This window comes from Sus scrofa, chromosome 1 (genome assembly GCF_054392235.1).
Source record: "Sus scrofa isolate SSC_HxYL_T2T_F1_AM1 chromosome 1, Sscrofa_HxYL_maternal_Yorkshire_Landrace_v2.0, whole genome shotgun sequence".
Taxonomy (NCBI): domain Eukaryota; kingdom Metazoa; phylum Chordata; class Mammalia; order Artiodactyla; family Suidae; genus Sus; species Sus scrofa.
Window position 1 is genome coordinate 274030118 of NC_139383.1, and position 20188 is coordinate 274050305.

General features: G+C 40.0%; 2 protein-coding genes across 2 annotated transcripts; one reads left to right on the plus strand and one right to left on the minus strand.

Moving 5' to 3' along the window:
- The first annotated feature begins 8266 nt into the window (after positions 1-8266).
- LOC110258973 (olfactory receptor 1J4-like) lies at positions 8267-9205 on the plus strand. The gene has a single exon (XM_085012490.1). The coding sequence runs from the start codon at positions 8267-8269 to the stop codon at positions 9203-9205; it is 939 nt and encodes a 312-aa protein (XP_084868616.1).
- An 8630-nt stretch (positions 9206-17835) lies between these two features.
- Positions 17836-18786, minus strand: LOC110258969 (olfactory receptor 1L8-like). The gene has a single exon (XM_085014319.1). It carries the CDS (start codon positions 18784-18786, stop codon positions 17836-17838), a length of 951 nt encoding a protein of 316 aa, XP_084870445.1.
- Positions 18787-20188: the final 1402 nt, after the last annotated feature.

Genomic DNA, 20188 nt, shown 5'->3' on the forward strand with positions numbered 1-20188 from the left:
CCCCCTTATGGCGGAAGTTGGTAAAGGGGCTTGCTGTAGTCTTCCTGATGGGAAGGACTGCTGCTTGCCCACTGGTAGGTGGGGCTGATTTCTATCACTCTGTGGGTGGTTCTTTGCCTCTGGGTGATATCAGAAGTGGTTTTGTGCCTAGGGGGTCTTTAGGCAGTCTTTTTACTGATGGGTGGGGCTGTGATACCCGAGGCTTCTTAGCACTGATGGGTGGGGCCAGATTTTTCCCAAGGACACCCCTAGAGGAACACATGATGATGAATATTCCCAAGAGCTTTGCCTCCAATGTCCTTACCCCATAATGAGCCACTGTGTCCTCCTGGTTTCCCAGAGGATCCTCTAAGAAGTGCAGTCAGTTCTGACCCAGTTTCTTGTGGAGGCTCTGCTTTGCCCTGGGACCCAGTGTGCACAAAAGCCTGTGTGTCCCTTTAAGGAATGGGGTCTCTGTTTTTCCCAGTCCTGTGGAGCTCCTGCATACAAACCCCACTGACCTTCAATGCCAGATGCTCCAGGGGGCTCTTTCTCCCAATTCTAGATCCAAGGTGTGGGGACCTGACATGGGGCTGAGAACTCTCATTCCTGTTGAAGAGTCTCTGTGATACAGCTACTTTCCAGTTTGTGGGTTGCCCACTGGCAGGTATGGGGTTGCTTATATCACATAATCACCCCAGTTGCCATCTTGATGTGGCCTTCTCTTTGCCTTCTGGAGTATATCTTTTTGCAAATTCCCAGTCTATTTGGTTGAAGCTTGCTCAGCATTTGATTGTAACTTTTTTTTTTGTTTTTGTTTTTGGAGAGAAAGTGAGCTCCAGTCCTGCTATTCCACCATCTTAATCCCCTGATTGTTTTCTTATTGTTGCATTTTAAGAGTTCTTTGTATATTTTGGACCATGGTCCTATATTGGATAGGTCTTTTGAAAATTTTTCTATAAGTCATGGCTTTTCATCTCATTCTTTTGACATTATCCTTAGCAGAGCAAGGATTTTAATGTTAATCAGTTCCAGTTTATCAACTATTTCTTTCATGGTGGTGCCTTGGGTGTTGTATCTAAAAATCCATGGCCATATCCAAGGTCATCTATGTTTTTTTTTTCTTTTGAAAAAATTTTTTTTAATTAATTCATGAATTAATTTTTTTATTTTCCCACTGTACAGCAAGGGGATCAAGTTATCTTTACATGTATACATTACATTTATATTTTTTCTCCCCACCCTTTGTTCTGTTGCAACATGAGTATCTAGACAAAGTTCTCAATGCTATTCAGCAGGATCTCCTTGTAAATCTATTCTAAGTTGTGTCTGATAAGCCCAAGCTCCCAATCCCTCCCACTCCCTCCCCCTCCCATCAGGCAGCCACATGTCTCTTCTCCAAGTCCATGATTTTCTTTTCTGAGGAGATGTTCATTTGTGCTGGATATTTGAGTCCAGTTATAAGTGATATCATATGGTATTTGTCTTTGTCTTTCTGGCTCATTTCACTCAGGATGAGAGTCTCTAGTTCCATCCATGTTGCTGCAAATGGCATGATGTCATTCATTTTTATGTCTGAGTAGTATTCCAATCATCTGATGATGGACATTTGGGTTGTTTCCATGTCCTGGCTATGGTGAATAGTGCTGCAATGAACATGCGGGTGCATGTTTCTCTTTTAAGGAGAGTTTTGTCCGCATAGATGTCCAAGAGTGTGATTGTGGGGTCATATGGTATTTCCCCTTCTATTTTAAATGTTATTCTTGCTGGATAGTGTATTCTAGGTTGCATATTTTTTTTCTTTTAGCACTTCAAATATCTCTTGCCATTCCCTCCTGGCCTGTAGTGTTTCTGTAGAGAAATCAGCTGATATTCTTATGGGGGTTCCCTTGTAGGTAACATTCTGCTTTTCTCTTGCTGCCTTTAGGATCCACTCTTTCTCACTAATTTTGCCATTTTTATTCTGATGTGTCTTGGTGTGGGTCTATTTGGGTTCAATTTGTTTGGGGCCCTCTGTGCTTCCTGTATCTTGAACTCAGTATCCTTTAGATTTGGGAAGTTTCCAGTGATAATTTCTTCAAATATATTTTCCATCCCCTTATCTTTTTCTACTCCTTCTAGAATTCCTCTTATGTGTAGATTGGCCCACTTTATGTTATCCCATAGTTTTCTTATATTGCTTTCCAGTTTTTTGATTCAGTTCTCTGTCTGCTGACCTGATTGGGTGATTTCCATTATTCCATCTTCCATATCACTGATTCATTGATCTGCATTATTCATTCTGGTTTTTACTGCCCTTAGTTCAGTTTGTATCTTTGCAAATGCATGTTCTAGCATTTCTTGGCTCCTCCTTATATTTTCTAATTCCTTTCTGAGGGTATCTGCATTGCTGTTCATATCTTCTCTGAATTCCTTCAGTATTTTCACTATTTCTCTTTTGAACTCCAGGTCTGTCAGACTGCAGAGGTCTGTTTCATTGTTGACTACTTTAGGTGAGTTCTCCTGTTGGTTTGACTGGGGGTGATTTCTCAGCTTCTTCATCTTGCTTGTTGTTTTCTTTCTCCTGAGGGATTTGTATTCTCAGTGAGCGGGCAGTGTTTTCCTTGTCACTGCCGTGGAATGTTTCCTGAGGGCTGGCATTGTTGGTCAGTTTTTTTTGAGGCAGTGTGTCTTTTCTGGAGTGTTGATGGGGCTAACAGGGTCTATTTGAAGCAAAGGAGGACTTCCTGAGGGCAGACAGGACTGGGAAGTCCACACCATGATGGTAGCAGATTTCACTCAGTCAGGCAGAGCTTGCTCTGGTGTTTTTAGGCTGTGGGGTTCTTGCAGGGGGTTGGCAGTGTTGGGCAGCTGTTTCTCAGGAGTACAGTGCCCCCTGATGGCTGTAGCAGCTATCTGGGTCACTGAGAACCTAGGAGTCTCTTCCCTGTGGCATCCCAACTCAGAAGGATGGCCTGAGAATGTAGGCAGATCTTTTCACAGTCTGGCCAAGTTTGTTGTTGTTTTTCTGAGCTGCAGGGGCTCCTACAGGGGGCTGGCAGTGCTGAGCAGGTATATCTCGGGAGTGGGGCACCCCCTGAGGGCTTGTGCAGCTTGCTGGGCCACTAAACCCCGAGGCTCCTCCCCAAGGCAGCTCGACTCCGAATGACTGTCTGAGATCATTTCATGGCTTGGTCAGTCTTGTTGCAGCTTTTCTGGGCTGCAGGAGGTTCTGCCTGGAGCTGGTAGTCCTATGTAGCTGATCTTCTAGAGCTCAGCACCCCCTGAGGTCTTGGGCAGCTAGCAGGGCCACTGAAAACCCAAGCGGCTCCTCCCCAGGACAGCCCAACTCAGAAAGAGAAGGTCATCTAAGTTTTTATCTCATTTTTCCTTTAGGGTAACTAGTTCTTTGTTTTACATTTAAGTTAATTATCTATCTCTATGGATCTTTCATCACAGGGGTATTTAATCATCTCTGTAACATTAATGTGAGCTTAGAAGACTTAGTCTTTGATTGTGGGAGGTGGGCTTCCACAGAGAAGATGCAAGTTTTCCCTGATCTTAAAGTCTGGTGGTTTCCTGGTGATTTTAGTTTCTTCACTCTGGAAAGCTTGAAACAAAGAAAGGTGTCCCTCTAAGTTTTGGAGTAATGGACCCTAACTATCATGAAGGACTGGGCAAATTTCCTGACCAGCAATACCCTTAATCAGGCAATTGTTGGTCTGCCACATGATAGGTAAACAGCAGGATAACCAAGAATTCTGACATTTCAGAAGTGAAGATCAGGGAAGCAGTCTTGAAAGGAGGTCATGTTGGAGCAATATAGAAGAAATCAATCGGGGTGGTAGAGGAAGGCAATGATGAATTTCAATTACAGCTTTGGGATCATCTGTAGCAGCAAATATTGTAGTTTGTTCCACTAACTCTCCCTTTTAAATTCTGTTTGTCAAGTGTGTGATGGCTGACATCCTCCAGGCACAGTGTGGGGCACAAGCATATGTGCGCAGTACATGGTGTGGATTATAGTTGATTCTGCCCTGAAGCTACTTGTCCCCCTTGGATTATTGGAAGCTGCATTAGAAAGTTTTCAGCAAGCTGACAGCTCCAGACTTCATTTTGGCTCTGCCTGAGGACTTTCTCTTGCATGAAGGGAGTTTGCAGCCATGCAGCCAATGAAGATGTCAGTTATCATACATTAACCAAAGGGAGCACAAAAGTGGATAGCTTAGTCTACTGAAATTTGAATCATATAATTGTATCATTATTCTGTGGGGACAAATGTAGTTCTTTCTTGTGGAGGGAATAGGTTCTTGTTAAGATCCAAAGAAGTCATTAACCAATTAATTCAGGTATTCATGAACTATTGGTGCTATATCAGTGTCAATGAGTTAGATGTAATTATACATTTTTGGAAGATACAAAGATAATCCATGTCAAGAGATGCTATTTATTGTGCACTTACTGTGTGCTTTAGCATGAATCATCTCATTTAATCTCAATAATAGTTTGTGATGACAATGCAATTATTATCTGCACTTTATAGCTGATGAAACAGGACAGAAAAGATGCTTAATTTGCTTAGGGCCAACAGTTAATGAGGAGCATAACCAAGACCCAGTTCTTCTGAGTACTGAGCCCAAGGACTCAATCTACTTCCTTTACACATCCCTGGAAAAGGTTCCCTCCATGTACTGAAGTCTCTCCTAGGTGAGAGAAGGTTCCTGCAGGATGTGAAGTGAAAGCTATATTTGTGTTCTTGTGGCAGCAACTATAAGCAGTGTGGGGGCTTGCAGAAACCAGACTTTCTGTTCCTGGACCATGGTGTGGTATTGGCAACATCAGTGTTAGAAGATGACTAAACTCTTCCTACTTCCCTGTTGGGACTATGAGCAGACAGAGAGGATCCCAGGGTGTTCCTGAGATCTGGGACATCCCCTGAGGTTGCTCTAGCAGCTCAGTCCCTCCAGCTCTTGCAGAGACTCCTGCCCAAGTTCCAAAAAGACTTGGAGGCAATTAGTCTACAGTGATTCTTTCCTTAATAGGGAGCTTAGGGACTTTTTATGAATCCTTTCTAAGGCTTGTAAAATGGTGTCCTCCTGCCTGCTGCTCTGGAGATCAAGAACAGACACAGAACTTCAAGAGGTCATGGGCTCAGAGATGCTTTCTGTTTTGTTCCTGGTGTTCTCAATAGAAGCTCAAGACTCAGGAAACGTCTTGGATCAGATGGTGCCTGAACTCAATTAAGGAGTGGCCCAGATCTGAGCAAGCTGAGAGTTCTAGGTGGGCAAGATGTGTTTCTGTGCCTCGAGTTCAGCTTGTCATTCCACATGGGCCTGTGTTTCTTTCCTCCTATAATGTGGATATATGTATGTTTTTTCATGACTTTCATCTCTATTGGGTGTGTGTGTGTATGTGTGTGTGTGTGTGTGTACTCTGTTTTCTTTATAGGGAGTATTTATAGTGTAGATTCTTATGAGTGGGGTCTGAATGTCTCACTCACTGATCACCTTCACCTGTGTTGGGTGTAGGTCAGTGGAGCCTGGAACATTTCATCCTTCAATGAATGTATATGCTAGTGACTATGTAGCAGCCATGGTTGCTGTCCAATAGATAAAGATGGTGGGAAATTACAAATCAGTAATTTAAGTGTGCACATTATTGTATGTTTTAGGGGCTTCTGGTTCATATGTATGACCCCAGATATTCCTTTAACTGTCTTTCAACAGTGGCTGATCACTGCATTGGTGAGCAAGTTCACGTGCATTTCCACCCCTGGGTATGTGGCACATACTAATAGATATGAGCTCTGTGTCAGACTGGGGTCCACTCCTCAGTCTGGCCCTCAAATGTTTAAGTGATCTTAGGAAGTGACTTCAATTGGATGAGGGTCAAGAATCTTCACAGGTGCAGAAGTAACTCTCCCTACACCACAGTGTTATTTTGAGGATTAAGTGAGGAAAACATATGAATTATTCAGCATGAAGCCTGACACATAATTGGTGCTGAGTAAAAAAGAAGGTATTTTTATTATCTTGCTCCAAACTCCATGTTTGTGTCATGAAGTTTCTTCTTTCACTGTTTTCTGGGGCAGGACTGGCAGAAGTCTGGGAAAACAGGTCCATTCAAAGGCTCCTTCTCAATCTTCAAGTTAACAGTCTGACCTTCTTTCCATGGCTCATGGTCAAGCTGCGTCCTTCACAAGGTCCTACCTGAATCAAGATTACTGATTGGTTCAGCTCATCTTGTTCTCTTCCAGTTTCTCTGTGAGGACCAAGACACTGCCGCATGTTGAGTGAGTGAGTGGCCATGCCACTATAAATGGTATTTATTGTCCTCCTTGGTGGCCATGAACTGAAATAACCTGTGACCCAAGCAAGATCCTGGTCCTGTTACTCTGTCCAAACTTGTATTGCTTGCTTCATGACAGGCCAGTAAGTCGAGAGACAGTTTGTTGAGGGCAAGGAATAGTGAATGTATTTGGAAAGCCAGCAGATGGAGAAGATGGTGTCCCAAAGAACCATCTTCCCTGAGATAGCATTCACGCTTCTCTTATATTAAAGGAGGTAAGTGTATATTTGGTTTCTGCAAACTTCTTGGTGTTGGACTCTTTTGTTGTTGCAGCTGTCCACATAGGACAGGTCACAGTGCTCTTGCAAGAAAAACTCCAACTAGACAACTTTATTCTCTGTTCTGCAACTTTTTAATCTCCATGTGAATGGGAAAATTAACACCTTCAAAGATCAGAGTCTTTTGAATGGGCTCTTCTGTCTATTTCAGGCAAAAGTCAACATTCTTCACTCATAGCAAAAACAAGAGAATACAAAGTTAAAGTAAAAGAAATAGGTCCAATATTAAGCCAGCTTTGTTCTTCCATTTTAGTCTCTGAGGGAGACATGCAATTCCCCGTCATACCTGAGTGAGAGTGCCCATCTTGAGTCCTTCCTCAGGGCTATGTGGTTGGTAACCCTACCTCTAACCTAATTTCCAAAGAAATATTAACTTGGAATCCACCATCAAAAAGCCAAGTCACCTGAGGTAAGTAATTTTTCTCTTAGCTACACTTTCCACATTTATAAAATGAAGATTTGCCGCTTGTGGAGTTCTGATAGTGGCTCAGTGTTTAGTGAACCTGACCAGTATCCATGAGGACTCAGGTTCAATCCCTGGCCTTGCTCAGTGTGTAAAGGATACAGTGTTGCCATGAACTGTGGTGTAGGTTGCATACCTGGCTCAGATCCCACATTGCTGCAGCTGTGGCATAGGCCAGCAGCTACAGCTTGGATTGGAGCCCTAGCCTGGGAATTTCCATATGCCACAGGTGGCCATGAAAAGACAAAAGACACACAAAAAAGATTTACCTTGTGTACCAAGAAGTCCTAAAATAATATTATTGTTTTGAGATGTTAAAGTGTGTAAAAGTCCTTAGTGTGATATGTAAATATGGGTCATAAATTTTTCTTAGAGGGAGTTAGGAAGATATTGGAGAAAGTAGCTGACATAATAGAGCTTCTCTTTATATTTTGACTACTGACCATCTAATTTCCATGCTGAGTGCTTAAGAGCATGGATCTTGGTCAGACAGTCCTGTTGTGATTCCATCTGTTGCACTTAATTGTGTGTATCTTTGCACATTTAAACAATGTATACCTGTGTTTTCTTCTGGTTAAAATGTGTGTAAGAATATTTATTAAGGCTACTGTGCAGACTCAGTTTGGAAGTGTGTGTAAAACACTGTAACAGTGCCTGGGACTATTGACAGTGGCTTGGAAGCCTGGATTGGACAGTTTTGATAACCAGGGATTTTAAATGACTCAAAACAGATAGGGTGCAATGAACTATACCAAAAGCCCATGGCATAGCTTTAGTAATTCTCTTTGAATGTAAGGAGTTTCATTTCCTTTTTAAGAGGTGCCTCTTACCTGGTGCCCATTTCTGATTTTCATCTTAGCAAATAATAGAGATTTGAGCGTAGCTTGATGTAAAGATGTAAAGATGAACACAGAGACTTCTCAGTCCTCGTTGACTCCTATCTACTCAATAGGGGACAAAGCACTTGTTCAATAACAATTTATTGAATGAATAATAAATGTCCATTTGTTTCTTTGGCAAAAAGCCTTGGTTAATGTGAGGTTTTGAAGTATTATTGGAGTCAGAATTGGAAAGGCTGATTCATTCAGCAACAATTAAGACAAAAGGAAATGTAGCAAAAATTAAGAGCTTTCATAGTACAATGGAAATGAGTATAATCCTATGGCATGTTCTTTGACATTTCCCACTTTCCCCAATTCCCAGGTGAGGGAAAAACAGCATGAGGAGGGAGAACCAGAGCAGCATGTCTGAGTTCCTCCTCCTGGGGCTCCCCATCCAGCCAGAGCATCAGGGCATGTTCTTTGCCCTGTTCCTGGGCATGTACCTGACCACGGTGCTGGGGAACCTGCTCATCATCCTTCTCATCAGGCTGAACCCTCGCCTCCACACCCCCATGTACTTCTTCCTCAGCCACTTGGCCCTCACGGACATCTCCTTTTCATCAGTCACTGTCCCTAAGATGCTGATGTACATGCGCACTCATGATCAATCCATCCCCTATGCAGGGTGCATTTCCCAGATGTATTTTTTCTTACTTTTTGGTTGTCTTGACAATTTCCTTCTTGCAGTGATGGCCTATGACAGATATGTGGCCATTTGTCAGCCTCTCCATTACACCACTGTCATGAGGCAGGAACTGTGTGTCTCCTTAGTAGCTGCGTCCTGGGTTCTCTGTTCTATCCTTGCTCTGTTGCACACCCTCCTGTTGGCCCAACTGTCCTTCTGTGCTGCCAATACCATCCCACACTTCTTCTGTGACCTCACTTCCCTCCTGAAGTTGAGCTGTTCAGACACCTCCATCAATGAGCTAGTCATCTTTATTGTGGGAGGAACAATTTTCATCCTGCCTTTGAGTAGTATCTTGGGCTCTTATGTTCATATAGGGACTGCAGTTATGAGTGTCTCTTTTACCAAGAGTCTCTTTAAAGTTTTTTCCACCTGTGGCTCCCACCTCTTTGTGGTATCTATATACTATGGAACAATTGCTAGTGTTTATTTTTTTTCCTCATCATGGGAATCTAATGACAAAGACGTAATTGCTTCCTTTGTTTATGCAGTAGTTACTCCCATGCTGAACCCCTTCATCTACAGCCTCAGGAACAGAGACATAAAACAGGCCTTTGAGATATTTGTCAATAGGGCTAACTTCTTGAAGTGACAATCACTAAATCCTCACATGGTAGTCATGTGCATAGTGAGATAATCTTTTAAAATTATCATGTGGTTGGCAACTCTGTAACTTCAAATGTATATGCATTCAGTCATCATACATGGTGTTAATATATCAATAAGGTTCAGTTTGTTACTTCATTGCTAAACATTATTTATTTTTCTACTCCATCATCTCTTTTAAAATATGTGGAAAACACTATGCAATATATGTCACATAATAATGATTGTGGTTTTGCCCTTTTCTCCTTTTAGATGTGTCAGCTTTTGCTTATATATTTTTCATACTAGGTTATTGATAACACACCAATTTAGCATCATGTTCTGCTCCTTGTGGACTGATTCTTCTCAGTAGAATGTGCTGAAATTGGCTTGCACTGGCTGCAAGCTGATTGCTAACATCTCTTTTCAGCTCTGATGTCAGTGACACAAAGCTGGTGGAATGAAATCAGGCACAATGGGCATAATTACGCTATGTAAACTGGCACATGCTACAAAATAGTGCTCTCCTATGATGAAGGGCCATTTATTATTCATTTTTTAGCATACCACTGCATTTATAATGAGGGGAGAATTGTCTTTAGCAGTGGCTCCTACCTTCACAACTCCTTTACTTCTGATATTAATATACCAGCTGTCTTTTAGTTGGTGTTTACATGAAATTTTTTTCCAACGCTTTAAACATTTTTATGTCTTTATAGCTGTAAAGCATTGTTTGTTAACAGTGTAAGTTCAGTTTTATTCTTTTTATGTACCTTGGCCATCATTGTATTTCTGGAGAATTTGATCTCTTAACATCTAATGTAATCAGAATGTGTCTGAATCTATGTTTTCCATGTTTCTATTTGTTTTGTAATTGAGACAACTGATTTCATATTTATTGTCTCTTCAGTAATTAAATATATATTTCTCTATTCCATAGCCCCTCAATTAACTAATTAACCATACATTATTATTATTTTATAATTCCTTTCTGTGCTTCATGTAGAGTTTATGACTTACTTTTTCTTAAAATTTTTTATTTTGGTATAACATTGTATACAACATGAATTTTACCATTTTAACACTTTGAGGTATACAATTATGTGGCATTTAGTACATTCATCACTGCTATTTTATTCTAGGTCTTCAAAAGCGAACTATGGAACATTGATGCAGTTGAGTACTTCACAGCTATGAAGAAATAGTGGCATAGATACCTATGAATCAATATGCAGGGATTTCCAATATAAATTATTAAATGGAAAAAAGCAGTGCATAAAAGAGCATTTATAGCATGCTACTTCCTATGTGAAAAAGAAGGGAAGGCAGTGTATGAGGAAGAAGGAACACATGAGGAATCAATTGGAAACTAATGAGACTGTTTATCTACAGGGGTTGGAGTGGGAATAGGATAGAAAAGATGGGGAGATGAGTATATTTATTTGTGTAGTTTTGACTGTGTTATCTTTTACTACCAAAAAATAAAAAGAAGGTGATGGAAAATAAAGGAAAATAGAATAAAGCAAAAAATGAGCCTAACTATATTTTGAGCTAATACCATAATCATAGTAAAGGGGAAAATAAAGTAATTAAGTTATTATTGAACAGTGAATTTTGTCTGTATACTACTCTCACAATAACAAAAATGTTGTAAGCACATTTTATGGTAAGCTCATTTTTTGGAGCTTAAGTTAGTTGGTCATTAACAGTGGTTTCAATATAAGATTCTGAAATTCCATATATTCAAAGCTTTCATAAATAAGTAAACTTGTTTTGAAAAAGGCACTGACTCTATTGGGAGAAGGTGTGATGTATGTGGAAAAAGAGAGGCTAGAAAGAACTCTGTGGTGTTGAGCTAGAATTGAAGATATCATCTTGAACTCATGGGTTGTAATATGTATAAACAGACTGAAATTATATATCAATATATTCTGGTTCCCATCTCCCATTCTTTCTGTCCCACCCCTGACCCACTTCTTATGGGTAGCATTGCTTTAGTTTGCTTGTTTCTAGTTTCTACATCCTGTGTTTCTTTTATATATGTTTCCCAGCTGTATTCTCTGAGATCATTTAGAAGCCTTGTAAGCAATGAACACGCACAATGCCAAATTTGATTTCTGAGTATCAGTCTCCTCTAACAGGAACCAAAGTGGCTTAGAAAAATGGCAGATTCTAGGGCTGGGGCCAGGACATGATAAGACCAGGGAAATTTTGCTGAGCTTGAAAATAAAACGTGGTCAATGAATCATGGGGACACAGGAGCCATCTGGAAGGGCTCCCATTGGCCAAATCTAGAATGATTAGAGCTTCAAAATGAATAACATCAGTAATGGGTTACAACTAAGACAATAAATAAGAATTCATGAGTCCATGATGACATAAATAAATTAATGAAAGAAAAGAATGTGGAGTAAGGGGAAAGCTCCTTCCTATAGGAGAATACAGCTAATGAACATGGAGGAAATGATCAAATTATACAATCACCATTCAGCCACCACATTTGAAAGTGTGTTCAATATGAGAATCATCAATGGATGTTAGATATAATGGGTAGAATTGTATTAAGAAAAGTGTTGTGGCTATATAGTCTCAAAATATCAACCAAATGATGCTTAATTACAGAGGTTAAAATAATAACTTAATGTAGAGAACCTAGCAGAGGCCACCTTAACCAGTTGATCAAGGATAGAATCACTAGTAATTCAAAAAAATTTTTTTCTTATTAGGGCCTTACCTGTGACATATGGAAATTCCCATGCTAGGGGAAGAAATGGAGCTGCAGCTGCCAGCCTACACCACAGCCACAGCAGCAAGGGATCTAAGCAGAACCTGTGGCCTACAGTGCAGCAATGATGGATCCTTAACCCAGTAATGGAGGCCAGGGATATTAGTTGGGTTTGTAATTTGCTGAGCCACTAAGGGATCTCCAAAGAACACAAATTCATAATGAAGTAGTGCAATTTTTGAAAAAAATCTGGGCATGTAAAGATGATGCATGGTATTAATTAGGAAACATGGGTAAAGCCCTTAGCCTATGTTTCATAAAAATGGTCACCATTATGAATGATAGTTTGTGGACTAGTTTAGCATCAAGCAGCTTTACTGAATTTTTTTTTTGTTTAGAATATGTATTTTATTTATTTATTTATTTATTTTCATCATTTATATATATATATATATATATTTTCTACTGTACAGCATGGTTACCCAGTTACAAATACATGTATACATTCTTGTTTCTCACATTACATGTTCCATCATATGTGCCTAGACAGAGTTTCCAGTGCTAAACAGAAGGATCCCATTGCTAATCCATCCTGAAGGCTACATTCTGTGTCTATTTACCCCAAGCTCCCACCCCTTCTCTTTCTCTTCTCCTCTGGCACCCCTATAATACAGATGTTGGTGCATTTAACCTTGTCCCAGAGTTCTTTGAGGCTGTCTTCATTTCTTTTCAATCTTTTTTCTCTTTTCTGTTCTGCATCGGTAATTTCGGCCAATCTGGCCTCCACCTCTCTTATTCGTTCTTCTGCCTCCTGTATTCTGCTGTTAGCTGCTTCTAGTGAATTTTTTATTTCAGTTATTGTATTTTGCATCTCTTCTTGTTTAAGTTTTATATCTTGTATCTCTTTGGTCAGTGTTTCCTGTAAGTTATCCATCTTTGCCTCCAGTTTATTTCCAATGCCTTGCATCATCTTCAGTATTAACAGTCTAAAGTATTTTTCCTGGAGGCTGAGAATCTCATGATCACTTATCTGATTTTCTGTTGTTTTTTTTCTTTCTCCCTCATCTGAGTTATAGCTCTCTGTCTTTTCATTTGTATAGGTTTTTGGTGTGGTGATGTTTTTACAGATAACAGAGTTGTAGCCTCTCTTACTTCTGGTGTCTGCCCCCCTGTGGCTGAAGTTGGTATGGGGGGCTTGCTGTAGGCTTCCTGATGGGAGGGGCTGATGCCTGCCCACTGGTAGGTGGAGCTGATTCTAATCCCTCTGGTGAGTGGGGCTTAGTCTCTGGATGGGATTAGAGGCAGCTGTGTGCCTGAGGGTTCTTTAGGTAGCCTGTTTACTGAGAGTTGGGGCTGTGATCCCACCTGGATTGTTGTTTGCCCTGGGGCTTCTCAGTGCTGACTGATGGGTGGGGCCAGATTTTTCAAAATGGCAGAGCAGGGCAGGCTGCTGAATATTCCCGAGAGCTTTGCTTCCAGTGCATTCGCTCACAACAAGCCACACTCACCCCTGTTTTCCCAGGAGGTCCTCTAATAACTGGAGTTAGGTTTGACCCAGATTCCTATGGAGACTTTGCTTTGCCCTGGGACCCAGTGCACGTGAAAGTCTGTGTGTGCCTTTGTAGAATGGGGTCTCTGTTTCCCCCAGTCCCGTGGAGCTCCTGTGCACAAGCCCCACTGGTCTTCAATGCCAGATGCTCCAGGGGCTCTTTCTCCCAGTGCCAGAGCTGCACAGGTGCGAGTTTGATGTGGGGCTCAGAACTCTCCTTCCAGTAGGTGAGTCTCTGTGAACCAGTTAGTTTCCAGTCTGTGGGGCTTCCCACCTGGGAGGTATGGGGTTGTTTATGTCTTGAAATCGCCCCTCCTACCTCTTGATGTGGCCTCCCTTTTGTCTTCTGGAATAGGCTATCTTTTTTAAGGTTTCTGGTCCATTTGGGTGAGGGATGCACATCCTTTTGTTGTGAATTTTGTTGATTTTAGGGGAGAAGTTGAGCTCCAGTCCTTCTATTCTTCCATCTTAATCCCATATGGATTTTAAACACTTATCATTCATATCATTTGCAAATACTTTGTCTCATTCAGTAGGTGGTCTTTTCATTTTTCCACAGTTTCCTTTATGGTACAAAATCTTTTAAATTTAATTAGATCCCATTTGCTTATTTTATTTTATTTTATTTTGCCTTAGGAGACAGAGTCAAAAAACTTGTTATTACTTATGACTAAAATTTCTTTAAAAATTAATCCTTGATACAGTAACTAAAATACTTGATGTACAAAAACATAAGTCTTTCACCTATGCAACACTAGGATCTCTATCATCCAATTAGGGGTTGATCTTCCATCTTAATAATCATTAAATTTTGAATATATTCCTTTACAAATTTCCTAATATACATTTTACATCTGGATTATTTCCTCCCTCTTTTTTTCCCACTATTAGTAGCATTTTACAAAATGGCTCAAGCTGTGGTGTATGCAAGTTCCCAGGCTAGGGACTGAATTCCAGCTATAGTTGTGATCTATGCCACAGTGGCAGCAACACCAGATCCTTAACCCACTGTGCTGGCCTGGAGATCACACCCACACTGCCACAGAGACAATGCCAGATCATTAACCCATTGTGCCACAGTGGGAATTCCTGTATGGTCTTTTAAGTTTATTGCTGAATTTGGTTTGTTAATATGTTGTTGAGTTTTTTTGTATCTATGTTCATTAGCAATTTTGGACTACAATTTTCTTTTTTATTCTGTTTTTTTTTTTTTTCCTGGTTTTGTTATTAGGGTAATGTGGGCTGTAGAATGAATTTGGAAGAATTCTTCCTCTTCAATTTTTAGGAATAGTTTGACAAGGATAGATGTTTTTTAACTCTTCTTTATATATTTGTTAGAAATCCCCTATCTGCTCTTGAACTTCTGTTTGTTGGGTGTTTTTTGAGTATTGATTCAGTTTCATTACTGTTAATCTGTTCACAGTTTGTATTTCTTCTTGATTCAATATAGAATCTTGTATATTTCTAAGAATTTATTCCTTCTATCCATTTTATTGGTATATTATTGTTTGTGGTAATCTCATGGCTCTTTGTATTTCTGTGGTATTGTTTTTAACTCCTCTTCTTTTATTTCTGATTTTATTTGTAACCTCTCTCTTTTTTTCCTTGATGAGTCTTGCTAAAGGTTTATCTATTTTTCTATCTTTTCAAAAGAACACGTATTAGTCACATTGATCTTTTTCCCTTCATTTTTAGGTCTCTATTTTTTTTATCTGTGTTCTGATCTTATTTCTTTTCTTCTATTAACTTGAGGTTTTGATTTTTCTTTTTCTTTTCTTTTGAGTGTAAAGTTATGTTTTTGTTTTGTTTTGTTTTGTTTTGTTTTGTCTTTTTTTAAAGGACTGTGGCATATGGAGGTTCCCAGACTAGGTGTTGAATTTAAGTTGTAATTGCTGGCCTATGCCACAGCCATGCCAGATCTGAGCCACATCTGTGATCTACACCACAGCTCATGGCAACGCTGGATTCTTAACCCACTGAGCAAAGCTAGGGATCGAACCTGCATCCTCATGGATACTAGTCAGATTCATTTCTGAGTCACACCTGGAACTCAGACTTGGAGTAAAGAGGGTGGAATCAGCATCTGCTTTCCTAAAGCCTAAGCAGTGGCAGCATGGATGTATTTAGTGTAGAGTACCTATTAGCTGTGGTGAGGGGAGGAGATCACAAAGATACATTAAGATGTTCTCTTGGTAGTTCCTGTGGTGGCGCAGTGGTTAACAAATCCGACTAGGAACCATGAGGTTGCCGGTTCAATCCCTGCCCTTGCTCAGTGGGTTAAAGATCCGGCGTTGCCATGAGCTGTGGTGTAGGTCGCAGACGTGGCTTGGATCCCACATTGCTGTGGCTGTGGTGTAGGCTGGTGGCTACGGCTCCGATTAGACCCCTAGCCTGGGAACCTCCATATGCCGTGAGAGCCGTCCAAGAAATGGCAAAAAGACAAAAAAAAAAAAAAGTCCTCTTGTTTCTCACTGAAAAGACTTGATGCAATAGAATAGTGACATAGATCTTCAAAATTATAAAAGTTTTGATTCATAGAATCCTTATCCTATCACATTATCATTTAGGTGAAACAGATAAACAATGATGCTTTTCAGATTTGCAGGCACCTAGAAAGTTTCTCTTCAGCTTGTATATTGTGAAGAAAATCTTTTACCATTGCATTGGTCGTCTGATTGATTAACAGATTTAAATTCCATGAGCTATAAATATTTATTTGAACAAATTCAGACATTACAAATATATGCAAAGAAGTAGAATTTCTCTCACTCTCTGTCCTCCCCTGTCCCCCCAACTTCCATTCTGTTTCTTTTTCTTTGTCTTTTTAGGGCTGCACCCACAGCATATGGAGGTTCCCAGGCTAGGGGTCCAATCGGAGCTGTAGCTGCCGGCCTATGCCAGGGCTACAGCAACGAGGGATCCAAGTCATATCTGAGACCTACACCACAGCTCATGGCAATGCTGGATCCTTCACTCACTGAGCAAAGGCCAGGGATCAAACACACAACCTCATTGTTCCTAGTCAGATGCATTAACCACGGAGCCATGAAGGGAACTTCCCAACTTCCATCCTTATTCCAGTGTCTATACAAATATATATCATATAATTTTAAAAAACATAATGGAGTCATAGTTTTATACTATGTTCTACTTAATTTTCCTACCTAATGACATTTCAAGAAAGTAATAGAGATTCTTTCAGCCTGCTGCATATTGTTACATTCTATATAGTTAATCACAGGTAGTTTCACCATTCCCTATTGATATGATTTTAGGTTTCTGCCAATTTTTATATGTTACACACTGGGATTGCCTAACAAACACTCTATTCAATATACAATTATGATAATAACCTTCAAGTTAGACTCTTAAGAGATGGAGTTTCTAGGATAGAGTATTAAATCATACATTATAAACATATACATTTAGGGATAGATGGAGGGAAGAAAGGTTTCAACACCTCACAGTGAAATGGATAATTTTATATTATCACTCTTGAGTCTTGTTCTCTGTGGCCATTAGCAAATTTTAATTGTATGGTTAAAATGAACAAATTGAAAATATAACACTCTAGCAATATAATAAAAGAAGAATAGAAAGATAAGAGTAAAGTGAAAGCATAATTTTTAAGCAAGAAAAATTGTTTGAAGGAGAAAGATGAGAAATTTTAAAAGACCTCTAAATGAAAATTCATTACAGTGTACTTCTCCTCTGCCCTCTATCTTTTCATTCTCCTTTCAGACATTCAACAACTAAACATTCAGGAGTTCCCATTGTGATTCGGTGGAAATGATGCCAACTAGTATTTATGAGGAGTAAGTGTGTTGATCCCTGGCCTCACTCAGTGGGTTAAGGATCTGACATTGTCATGAGCTGTTGTGTCGATCACAGAGGCAGTTTGATTGGATCCCACGTTACTGAGGCTGAGGTGTAGGCTGGCACCTGCAGCTCTGATTTGACCCCAAGCCTAGGAACTTCCATATACTGTGGGTGCAGCCCCAAAAGGAAAAAAACCCATTAATTATTATTAGTAATATAGAGAAATCAAAGGATTTCAGAGAATAAGTCTTCATAAAAGAAAGAAATGTGTTCAGGAAATATCTTTAGGAAAAAGATTAGTTTAAAGCAGTGTTTGGAAGATGAGAGAGTGATGACTTTTCCTAGGAAAGAGGAGGAATAGTGAGGGAGTGTATCATGCTTTAAGCAGAAGCAGAGCAAAATGATGGGTCCTCATCCATGGATGTAAGTGCCCACAGCAGCCTTGTCTCACATGGGGCAAAGAGGCTAACCTCCAAGAGTTTGATTGTTCACCAAGAACCAGTAGGAAACAGATTCCAGGAGAGAATAGTCCATCATGTGTTAATCAAGGGGATGTTGCCTGGAATTTGCTCCTGACCACCAGCTTCCTCAGGCCCTGTTTCAGGTCTTTGTTTCTCAGGCTATAGATAAAAGGATTTAGTGTGGAGGTTAAAACTGTGTAGACAATTGTTGCCATGTGGTCCCTGACAGTGTAGGAGGACACAGGCTGTAAATAGACATAGAAGATGCTTCCATAAAAGAGTGTCACCACAGTGACATGAGAACCACAAGTGGAGAAGGCTTTGCGTTTGCCAGCAGCTGAGGGAATTTTGAGAACCACGGTGAGGATTCGTATGTAAGAGAAAGTAATGCATAGAAAGGGGGTCACTAACAGAATAGGTCCTTCTATCATCATCACAGTTTCATTGACAAATGTGGAGGAGCATGACAATTTCATCAGAGGACTGATATCACAGAGAAAGTGATGGATAATATTTGAGTCACAGAAGGTGAGCTGATTCAGCAGAAGTGTGTGTAGCAGTGAGTGGAGGTGAGGCAATGAGCAGGAGAGGGCCACCATCAGGGCACAGCGGTGGTGACTCATGATGGTGACATAGTGGAAGGGATCACAGATGGCCACATAGCGGTCAAAGGCCATGACTGCTAGAAGGCAACTGTCAGTGTTTCCCAAGGCATATATAAAATACATCTGAGTCAGACACTCAGCATAGGAGATGGTCTTATGGGACAAGAAGTTCACCAGCATTCTGGGGACAATGGTCGTTGTGAAGCAAATGTCAGTGAAAGACAGGAAAGTCAGGAAGAAATACATGGGAGTCTGGAGCTGGGGATCTGAGCGGATGGCCAGGATGATGAGCAGGTTTCCTGTGATGGTGACCAGGTATATGGTGAGGAAGAGGCTAAAGAGTGGCTTCTGGTCCTCGGGCCGAGAGGAAAGTCCCAGGAGGATGAATTCAGAGACACTGCTGGTTTGGTTGACTCTTTCCATTGACATGGGTCTAGTTATACACAAGAAGTTTTGTTACAAAACATGCTCCAATTCCACAACCCAAACCATGAGAACCCAGCAAGTCTTTGTTTCCTTGATTTAATTACAAAGAGCAGCTGTGCAGGGAAAGCTTGTCAGCCTCCTGGTGCTTGACATGGTCTTTCCTTCCCAAATCCATGGGCATCATGTGGGGTGAGACCTGGAGAGACAGAGAGGCATTTTCCTTTAGGGACCGTCAGTGTTGGATCTCTCTGATTCAAGATTTTTAGTTCCTATTCTGAGAAAGCTCTGTGTCCCTGCTGAGAACATAGCATAGCACAGCGGAATCTTTGCTTTTGTGGAGTTCATGTTGTACTTTGGGTGCTAGATCATCAACAAACCAGTATGGAATAGAATATCAGGTTGGGATATATTTTTTTTCACATTTGAGTCCTTTCTTAAACTATAGATATGCTTAGAGACAGTATATTTTTCATTTCTGCACTTACTACATTTGGTATAAATTAGGCTCTTAGTGAAAGTTTGTTAATGGAAGAATGAATGCTAAAACCCTCAAGATCATTAACACAATGAAAGAAGTGATTCAAAAGGTATATATGAATCTACTCAAAATATTAGGAAAGGTTCTTGTTTCTGAACTCAAGTTTGTCTTGATAATACATCCCTTGCATTCTGCCTTCATTCATCTACTCATGAATATTCACACTGCTTACATAGCCACAAGAAGAGTGAAAGAATAACATCAATCCACTTAAAAAGAAATACCAGATTTAGGAATTTGAATACTCATCATCTAGTATTATTTTGACACTTGAAAGCACTGGTTTAATGTGCACTCAATTTTATTAATGCTGTTACCCTTTGAGGCAAGTGATGGATAACAGCTATTTTCTTGAGGTTTAGAGAATGTCAAGGAAGCATGGAAGTCTATAAATTTATGTGTGTTTGTTATAAACTCAACAACTAATTTAACAAAATTAAAATAGAGGCCTGTATTTTTAATCATTTAATGTAATTTTTCAAAAGAGATTTAAAAGTAATATAAACAGTCCAGTACCTTCAGAGCTAAAAGAATTTTCCTAAACAGAAAAGGAATTCATAATGATTATTATATGCCAATTCCAAGATAACTATTCAGATCACTCTCTGAATTTTAAAATGAAATACAATTTGGTCGCTCAACATACTATATCACTAAAGAAAAATAATATGCTAACAAAATTTATTAATAAATTAGGTTAATCATTGCAAGAGCTCTTCTGATATCAAATATTACCATCAAGTTTTATTAAACCAATTATAGAAATCTACAATACCTACTTGAGCCTTTTTAAAGTATAAACATTTTTAAGCATGTATCATGGTTTTATGACTTTTTCCTCAGAGGAAAAGGCACAATAGCCATGAA

Excerpts from the sequence above, each read along its gene's own strand:
- LOC110258973 (XM_085012490.1), top strand. The coding sequence starts at position 8,267 with ATGAGGAGGGAGAACCAGAGCAGCATGTCTGAGTTCCTCCTCCTGGGG.
- LOC110258969 (XM_085014319.1), bottom strand. The coding sequence starts at position 18,786 with ATGTCAATGGAAAGAGTCAACCAAACCAGCAGTGTCTCTGAATTCATC.